General features: G+C 40.6%; 2 protein-coding genes across 2 annotated transcripts; one reads left to right on the forward strand and one right to left on the reverse strand.

The window, feature by feature from the left end:
* Window positions 1–729: 729 nt before the first annotated feature.
* LOC122821781 lies at window positions 730–6488 on the reverse strand. Its single transcript, XM_044099988.1, has 4 exons — window positions 6268–6488; window positions 2462–3148; window positions 2248–2361; window positions 730–2010 (listed from the first exon to the last, which is right to left on the reverse strand). The coding sequence occupies exons 2-4, from the start codon at window positions 3104–3106 to the stop codon at window positions 1081–1083; spliced, it is 1689 nt and encodes a 562-aa protein (XP_043955923.1). The 5' UTR covers window positions 3107–3148; window positions 6268–6488; the 3' UTR covers window positions 730–1080.
* Window positions 6489–6504: 16 nt separating this feature from the next.
* LOC122821782 (RNA-binding protein with serine-rich domain 1-like) lies at window positions 6505–9707 on the forward strand. Its single transcript, XM_044099989.1, has 7 exons — window positions 6505–6606; window positions 7443–7592; window positions 7697–7876; window positions 7969–8074; window positions 8793–8946; window positions 9043–9187; window positions 9279–9707. Coding segments are annotated over exons 1-7 (843 nt in total). The 5' UTR covers window positions 6505–6604; the 3' UTR covers window positions 9385–9707.
* Window positions 9708–10183: the final 476 nt, after the last annotated feature.

Genomic DNA, 10183 nt, shown 5'->3' on the forward strand with positions numbered 1-10183 from the left:
GAGGTTGAACTTCTAACTTCTATTACTCACACACACTGAGTAAAGTAGGCACAAGGTTTGTCAAAAATTGGAATTTGCAATCCTGACTCTCGGTGGCAGGGGCGCCGCCAGGAATCTTGGGCACCATTACAAAAAATTAAATTGGGCCCCCCCACGTAGCTGCTGTAACAATTTTTTGAGTCTATCTGACTTATCAAAAGCATTACAATTTTAAAGGTTTGTAACTGCCTTGCTTTCTTTGGCCCAATACTGAGAACTAGCACAATATTTGCTGCTCATGAATTTTACATGCAACAATCAGCATACAGTATGCAAGTAGGTTGCTTAACTTGTTTCTATAAGTTTTAGATTACTGGAATGTCTCTCCCCACAAACAACAGTCATAAGAAACATGCAAAATGTACATGAAGCAATCCAGACTTCTTCAAGCTCCAGTATATAACTTTACTAAAAAATATATTTTCAGGAAAAATGTTTATCTGCTGTCATTGGTAGCTATGCTAACTAGACTGCACATTCACAACAAGCTGTCTTGGCTGCAGCATAGGGATGAACAGCCACATGAGATTGTGATTGGTTTTGATTCTCCTCCTTCATAATATTAGGTGTTAGAGTTATAAAACTGTAGGCTTGTTCTTTTAAGTTGCTTTAGGTGTAATTGCTTCTTTGTCTTCCGAGATTTCAGCAGTCAACCTTCCATCCCGTTACTGGAAATACCTTATCTTTTAAAATAATTACTCTTTCTGGATCAAAATCTGACTTTTATTTGTCAAACAGGTCAAAGTTATGAAAATTAACTGTTTATGTTGGGTTCCCTGTTGATACGAGAAAAAAAAAAATCACAAAAATATACAGATTCATGAAATTGTGGCTAAGTAAAATCAGAGGAGTTCAACAAAACTTTCAATTCTGTCAACCTATTGCTGTACGTATTGCAAGATAATGAACCTCAGAAATAAATTTAATAAAAACAGCTACTTTTATATTAGTAGTCCTGAAAATGTACCTTACACCACAATGCTACAGCAAATTAAAAGAAACACAAGTTCAAGTTCTTTCGGAGGACCGAACCTGCGTTGTCTAAGGTCCTTCCACCTTGATGCTACTGAGTGGCTGATTGTGTGAAGAGGAGTTCATGACCTGCTGGGTAGACCCGCTGCAGTCCGTGAAAGTCCTCGCAGAAAAATCTGCTGCTTTACTCTCCGGCGTTCGGAACGACTGAGTGTGTGTGTGGTTGTACGAGGAGACGTACGACTGTGTGTAGGGTGCCAGGAGGGCTTGACTGTTCTGCTGTTGATACGCAGCTGGATAAGTTTGTGACTGAGAGGAAGTGTGAGTAAGAGGAAGACTGTCTGCGTTGCTACATGGTGGAAATCCATTTATGCTTGGTGGGCTCATTCCTGGAACCTTAAAGGCCTCTGTGCTTTCTAATCTCTCTAAAGAGTTGTAGCCCGGCTGAGTCTGGCCGCACTGAGAGAACGCGCCTTGATTAAAAGTGTACGTTTCTTGGCCGAAAGAGGGAGTGGCAGAGGCTGCTGACAAAGACGATGGCGAGGGAGTTTTGTTGAGCCGTTGCGGAGTTCTGCTACAGAGTCCTGCTTTAGAGGAGAGTGTTTGGAGAGTGCTGAGGATCTGCTTCTGAATCTGCGTCTGCTGTGACTGCTCCCTTTCCAGGCGGCACTGCTGCTCCACCATCATCTTCACTGCCAAGCCCAGGCTGCGAACCTCAGAGCCAAGGGTCTGGATCTGGTCCTGCAGGCTACCTCTTGCTCTGGTGTCCTGGACCGCCGATGGTGGATTTGAATTCCCCTCGCTACCGCCTTGAGTCCTGGGGGACGGCAGACAAAGAACGGTTCCCGGAGATGAGGATGTCAAAGGCGCTGGCGGGCGATTAGGAAGGCGAATCCCGACACGTGGAGGAGGATGAAGGGAGCGGACGCTCATTCCTGGTCTCTGTGCAGCAAAGCGCCGAGGGGAACCATTATGCCCAGGCTGCCCCTCCATAACAGTCTGAAACAATAAAAACACTATATTTAGGAGTGGCTATGGTGGAACCTTCAAAAGGGACTGTTCAAACTTGCATTTATAAATCTACTGCCACTTCTCTCTCGGATTGTGTTGAAGCTATTTGATCAAAAACACAAGTTTTAGATAAAAACTACCCAAATGCTACTCCCAGTAAAACATAATATACAGGAGAAGGAAAAGCATTGCCTTTAGGCTTTTTAAAGTTTGTCGGGATCGCACCTTTTCAGTGGTCAGGTCATAGGTTTCCGGCTGCTGTGGTAGAGCACTGCTTAAATCAGAACTTTGAACACCAGCCTGATCTCTCCTTAACAACGCCGCCATCTGGTGGAATGACTGGTAAATGTGAAAAGCATAAAAAAAAAGACTACTTTAGCAATTTATACAGCGTTAAAGCAATTCACCAATTTTATAATTGAGAAAACTCTGTAGTTACCTTTGTCCTATGTGACAATGCTCTGTCCAAAAGTCTTTTTCGAGCTGCCAAAATTGAACTGGTGGCTGGGGAAGGTGTAACTCTTCTTCTCAGGAATGCTCCAGAAGCCGTTAATGTGGAAGACATGTTTGAACTTGTTTCTGGCCTCCTTACAGGTGGCTGGGTCACCCTTTGCTGGCCATGCTGTGCAAGTGAAGTGACACTAACAATCTGAATGTCATTTTCTTCCTTATTTCCACCGGACTGCTGCTCCGACCTGCTGCTTCCGCTAGCCTCTCCGGATCCAGAGGAATTGGAGGTGGTCTCTGAATTGGTGGATCCCTGTTTGGAGAAGCTAGCTGGAGCTGGATACTCAGTGCGATGAGGCCCGTCCCTCATCAGGTTCTGAAGGTGAATGTTGCTCCACCTCTCCTGCAATGCCCCTGCTTGCACTTGAGCTGTTTGCGCCAATGTGCTACCTCCAGCCTCCAGAGGCCTGACCCTCCCTGGTGGTCTACCCTGGAACTCCCTCAGGTACAGGTAGATGGCTTGAGCAGACACCTTGATGTTCTCCAGCTCCAGCACAGCTTTGATTTTGCGGAAACTGAGACCAGCCTTGCGCAGCTCCACCACTTTGTGTTTGGCAGCATCATCTAGTCGGCCCATGCTTGTTCAGTCTAGATAAATCCCCAGTTCAGATGATAATTGCTACAAGAGTCAGAAAATAAAAGAAGTTAGCAACAGTTTATGTTTTTAAAGCACACTGTTATCTTGCATTGTATTTAGTGTTAGTACATCTTCAAAGAACAAAAGTGCTTTTTGAAGAATATCAAGTCCCATCACGGTTCTGAAGAATCCCTGTTTATCCCAATATACAGGGTTTGTATATTGGGATAAAGCGTTTAGAGTTCAGTGTGTTTAAGTGACTCAGGACAGAGTACTTTTTCCCTAATGTCAACAACAACTTTATTTCTTTACTTAGTAATTTTGAGGTAAAAACATAATGCACCTCACAGTCTGTTTTGAGCCATCAAATAATTAATTACTGAAATCATCAGTAAACAGACCAGATTATGTCAGATGAATGCACTGTGAGCCCTCAGCATGCTAAGGTGAGCTTGACCTTCGATGGTGCTGAATGAGTGTCTGCATAGGGCAGCAGTGGGTACTCCGGGTCCTCGAGGGCCGGTCGCCTGAAACTTTTAGATGTATCTCTACTTCAACACACCTGAGTCAAATAATGAGGTCATTAGCAGGACTCTGGAGAACCTGACTGAACTTGGGAGGTGATTCAGCTATTGGATTCAGGTGTTGGACCAGGGAGACGTCTAAGAGTTGCAGGACACTGGCCCTCGAGGACCAGGAGTCCCCACCCCTGGCATAGGATATCACAAATCATATTAGAACGTAGTCACTGCTGTAACATTATAATAAGAATTGTGTTGATTCTGCAGGACGTATATTCCTCCACAGATAATCTATCAGATTCAAGTCAGGACTTTGGCTGGGCCACTCAAAATTACTAATTTTACTTCCAGTTTAAAGAGATTTTGGTAAAATTTAAAGTTTACTTGAAATCTAAATCAGTTAGGGGTCTGATTACTTAACTGCATATACTGGTTGGCTATGGTATAATAATACATTCTTGTTAATGTTTACTACTAGAGTATGATAGGATCTTTTGGAGTATGTGTAGATAATTGTTATAATTTTATCTATTTCCTCTATTCTTCTTTACATATTTGAAATAAAATAGCTGTCCAGTACCAAAACGTTGTTGTTGGACTTATTTTAGAAGGAATGTCTGTGGCTCAGTTATTAGTTATCACTAGTCAAAGGCTTAGTGTAACATCCTTAAAGACCATCTTTTAAGGATGTTTCATTGTTTCAATAATTTAAGGAAATCTCTGGCACTATTCGAATAGGATTCAAATAAGATCATTGTTTTGCATCCTGCCCTTCACTGTGTTGTTTATGTGCTTGCTCTGTTTTGCATATTTGATAATTATATTATATTAAACAAAGTAAAAGAAAAGTGAAACTGAACCAAAGGTCATGCACGACATTGTCCTTTAACTTCTTCCTTTTTTCTAATTTGTAATCTTTACAGTAAATAGAACAGAAGTTCAACATTAATCAGCTTCCCTCAAAAAAAGCACCTTTGAAATTTGTCATGCTTTATGTCTTCAGTTGAGACATCTTAAGAAACTCTTTTCAGTGACACATGTTCAACAAGATGTATTGCTCACAGAGGCAAGAATCAAACAGTGTGGATTGAGATTTTAGTTCGCTTATGAGGTATGTTCTAATCTCATGCTGGTTATAATTCTTTATGGATAAACGGCCTTTGTAAAGGCCCCTTTCACATTTTCTCATTCAAATAATATAAACTGTAATGTACTTTATAAAGCTTTCATATGTAAAGAGCAGCACAGACGAGTGCAAAATTCTAAAGTGAAAGGAAAGTTATAGATGGGTTCCTATATTTAGCAAATATAAATTTGAAAAGTATGGCCTCAAAATATACTTAACCTCTTTCAACTGAAGCCCCCCAATAACAAAAAAATACAGTATAATGATTCGGCTTCAGAAGTAAATAGAGAATTAGAAAATAGAATGCACCTGCATATAGTTTAATCTTAGCATAAATACAGCTGTTCTGTCTTGGCTTCATAGATTTGCTGAGATAATGTTTGGGACTGACCAATGATAAAGCTGTGGAAATATTTTAAGCAGGGTTAGGTTATTAAACAATATCCTAATCCCTAAGGGCACTGTTCAAAAAACATGTCTGTCCACTTAAAGTGCCAAGCTGGGTTAAAGGAAAGCATTAATTAGAGATACGGCCAGGAGGCCTGTAGTAACTACTAAGAAGCTGCAGGGATCCACAGTTCAGGTAGAATAACCTGTTGACAGGCAACTATTAGTCATGCACTGAAAATGCAGGCCTGCGACAGACTGGCGACCTGTCCAGGGTGAACCCTGCCTCTCGCCCGGAACGCAGCTGGAGATAGACACCAGCAACCCTCCCGACCCCATTAGGGAAGAAGGGTGTAAGAAAATGGATGGATGGATGGATGAAAATGCAGGCTGGAATACAGGAAAGAAGACAGACATTTCCGAAAGAGGCCTTAAGACGTTCTGTTTGCAGTCTGTTATAGACACAGCAAATATTTGAAGGGAGGTGTCCTGGTCAGATGAAATACAAAATCAAGTTTGGCTGAAAACGGTTTGCCACTTTAACTAATACTCCCAATTAACATTGCCAACTTATCTTAGTTGTACCAACTAATTTAAGAAAATCTTAATGCCTATGTCATTTGTGGACACTAGTGAGGAAAGGAGCTGTAGAACACTAGGTATTTATACAGCTTTGCCTGTATATAAATATACAGGCAAAGCTACAGTCAAATGGTTTAAAACAAGCCACGCTCATGTGTTTCTACAGCTCAGTAAAAGTCTGGATCTAAATTCAATTAAGAAATTGTGGCAAGATTTTAAAACTCATGGTCACATGCTGCCCTGACTGAGTTCTGCAAAGAAAAGCTAAATGTTGTTGGCCTTAGTTAAAGCCCAGCAAAATACAGTTGAATGGGTTTTAAAAATCTAAATGAAAAAAAACAACAACAATTTGATCTTACTATCATCTTATTTATATATCTAAATTCAAAATAATCAATCACATATTCAGAATAATAACTATGTTGCTGGCATTGTAATAACTTGTAGTAAGCTCCCAACTATATACCCGTTTTATCCAATCAGCTTTACAAGTAAATGCCCACACTGGGCTGCTTGAAAATTATCCGCATGTGCAGGAAACTCACCTGGATTAGCTGAGCTAGCTAACAACAACAGCCAAAATAAAGTGCAGCATTCACCCTGCGGAAGCCAGTAGAAAATAAGGAAGCTCTGCTACTTTTTCACATTAAAAAAATAATCAAATGATTTCATGCACACAAGTGACACGGTTTGGATATATTTCTCTCAAGCGCTCCCTCTCATACGCAAACGCGTAAACCATTCCTCGTCAAATAACGTAAAATAAACAAATGATCATAAGTGGCGCTCAAGCAACTACGCAACTTCCGCTATCATCATCAGCCAGCGACGTCTTTCCAGGCCGCGAGTGGTTCAACTGTAGCCTCCTGGTCCGAAAAAGAAATGTAGGTTCAATCATTTTTATGGAATAAAAACTATAAATATATACGTGCGTGAGATATATTTGCTCAACTTTTAAGTATTTAACGCTTCACATGGTAGTAGTTTCGCTATAAGAGGAGCTGTGCGGAAGGTTAACGGAAGCAGCTTGTTTTCAGGAGGGGGTGAATGAAATTCAATGGCGGCCTGTTTTGTCCGAGAGTCGAGCTTTTTCATGAATACACAGAACTATGTGTTAATGTTCTGACCGTGTTCCTAACATTATTATTCTAGTATATTTCTGCTGTATAATCAAAAATAATTAAAATTAATCAACCATTTGTGTTTTTGATTTTGATAGACGGTATATATAGAAGCAAATACAACCGCAGTAATTTGAACTCAAAAATAAAAACAGCCAAACAAACAAGCCAAAATGAATAAAAGCTTTATGAGTATGGTGTTTGGACAGCAGAATTATTTACTGTGACGTTAGGGCTCTTAATAAAGAAAAAAATTGGGAAATTATTGCTTTATTTAATTTTTAATCGGTCTGCAGCTTATCTTTTCTGCACAAGCTAATTTCTTCGTATCTTGAAGTTCCTATGTTGTTATTATGCAAGGAAGCCAAATATACATGTTATCCTATTAAATGAGCTATCTCACTTTCACCTTCCCATGACGTAAACTGAATTTATCAACAATATTTACAGTTTTTAAGATTGGTAAAGGCAAAACGCGTCAAGAACGTGATGTGATGCGATTAGATCTTGCATGCAGATTTCTTTCTGTTTGTTTTTTCAAGAGCATGACACACAAGCATAACAGAACTAATATAATGTGTTTCTCCTTTTGAATTTAGGGCTCCATCACCCACAAAGCGGAAGGAGGATGAGAAAACTAAAGATAGAGGTAAAGAGAAGACTGGTACCAAGGATGGAGACAAAGAGAGGGGGAGGGAGAAAGTGAGGAAGCGCCGTAGTGCTTCGTCTGGTAGCAGCAGCAGCAGCAGGTTTGTATTCTCATGCGTTTTTCTAGAGTATTTTGTTTGTTTTAGATGTCCTGACCGAGCAAGATATTTTTAGTAAAATAATTGTGTTTCTGCTTCTGCTTCAGATCGAGCTCAACGTCCAGCAGCAGCTCGGGTTCCAGCTCGGGTTCCTCAAGTGGCTCCAGCTCTTCTGGCTCCAGCCGCACCGGATCCTCAAGCTCTCGTTCATCCTCCTCCTCCAGCTCCTCAGGCTCCCCGAGCCCTAGTCGCAGGCGCCATGACAACCGTCGCCGCTCCCGCTCACCGTAAGGGTTTCCTTAAAATCTTTTCTACAGATTGATGTTTCATAATTAGGCTTTATTGAAGAGGTTTAACTTAACACTGAACGTTTTTGTAGCTCTAAAACACAGAAGAGGGGAGATGATAAAGACCGAAGGAAGCGAAGCCCCACCCCAAAACCAACCAAGGTTCACTTAGGAAGGCTGACCAGGAATGTGACCAAGGTTAGTGAAGAGAGTCCAAGGAGACCTGGAATGTTTTCCCTCTGGAATGCTACTTTGTTTTGTTGTATTTTTCAAATAATGACAACAGAGAAGAAAGTTTTGCTTGCAATTACAGTCCAGTGCTCTACAGCCAGAACTTTGTAATTGTTTAACCATGGATACACTCTGTAAGTTACTAAGTCAGAGAAAATGTGTAACCTTTACAGATTTTAACATTTACAAAACATGAACACTGAGATGTTTTGAAAGAAAAACAAATAAAATCCAAGGAACTATGCCGGAACTTTTTTTCGGTAAACAGGGTAGTTTTCTTATTTCCCTATGTGAAACACATTCTGTTCCATTGAACCAGCAACACTCCTGCAGAAGGAATGACCCAGTCAGTCATCAGCGGACCTAGTATTTGTACATTAATTGTGCATTTTGAACATCACTTTTGGAACAAACAGAACTGATGGCCAAGATAAAATAAAACGTAAAGTTCTGGGGTAACATTACTCTAGGTTTGATGGTCAGAACATGCCTTTAGTTTTTAAAAGAAAAAGAATGACAGACTGGACCTGATTTTTGAAAAAAAATATATGTGGTACATCAGGACAACTGCACGCATAATCTGTTGGGCTAATGTAGAGTTACACAAAAATTACAGTCATGATATGTTATCCTTCTGCTTATGATCTAGTAACTCCATTGATGATGATGCTTCTCTGGTTAACAGGACCACATCCAGGAAATCTTTTCTACTTATGGGAAAATAAAGATGATAGACATGCCTGCAGATAGGCTCCACCTACACCTGCCCAAAGGCTACGCCTATGTGGAGTTTGAGACTGCCGAGGAGGCTGCCAAGGCCCTCAAACACATGGACGGAGGTTGGTGTTTGTTTTCAGTGCCTGTTAATTACCCTAAGCATATGGCTGTGTCTGTGTTCCCTGATTAAATATCTTTGATTGGATTTAAATGTTTAGGTCAGATTGACGGACAGGAAATCAGTGCAGCTGCTGTGCTGACTCAGCGGGTTCGTCTTCCACCTCGCAGGCTGTCTCCTCCTCCTCGGCGAATGCCCCCACCACCACCAATGTGGCGTCGCAGCCCCCCACGCATGAGGAGAAGGTACCCATTAGTATTCCATATAATTCTATTCCTTTCTTTTTCACCAGCATCATATTTTCATGGCTGCTCCTGTTTGCTTTCGTCCTCTCAGGTCTCGCTCCCCGAGAAGGCGGTCCCCCGTACGCCGCCGCTCTCGCTCCAGATCCCCTGGTCGCAGGCGCCACCGCTCTCGCTCCAGCTCCAACTCCTCCAGATAAATAGTTGTTTTACCTTCAGAGATCACATGGCTTCATAGATTCTGACACCAGATCAGCTGTAACTCTTACCTTCTTGATGACTTCAACAGGATTTAAATCATCAGGGTTTTTTTTTTGTTGCCATCTGTATACATGGTAAGAGCGAAGATGCTTTTGTCATATTTTGGGCTAAGATTACTCTGAAAAGTTGGCTCTCTCTTTTTTTTTTTTATGTTGTCTCCACAGACATCTACCAATGTTTTGTTTGAAATGTGACGTATTTTTACCTTGTATTGAATTTGTAGACTTGAAAAATAAAAGTACAGAACTGTCAACATCCTGAATGGCTTCTTTTCTTGAACTTTTTTGCTGCGCACCCACTTAGTACTTATGACAGGATTTCAGCTCAGTCTTATAAACGTAAGGATTGGAAAAATCATGCTCCAATCTCTGCAAAATAACTATCAAACATCAAATGAACACTTCATTGAAAAAAAAACAAAAAAAAAAAAAACAACCTTTTTTGCGCAAAGCATCCATTTGGTATTTATTTAATCAATTTGCAGACCTACAACATCCAGGATAAAAATACAGAGTCCGACATGCTCACAAGCTCTTCCCGTATGACATTATTCCATGTCATAAGGACATTCAGAAAGTAAATATTTGCTATGTGGCAGCCACAAACTATTAAATGTTTAAACTATTTTATTACATTATGGATATGACTTGAGTTCTTTTTTTTTTTTTTTTAAAGAAACTAGATTGAGTTTGTAATCAACAGAAAATGTAGGGAAAGTTCATTTTCCAAAGGGAGTTA

Source organism: Gambusia affinis, linkage group LG19 (assembly GCF_019740435.1).
Source record: "Gambusia affinis linkage group LG19, SWU_Gaff_1.0, whole genome shotgun sequence".
NCBI lineage: Eukaryota > Metazoa > Chordata > Actinopteri > Cyprinodontiformes > Poeciliidae > Gambusia > Gambusia affinis.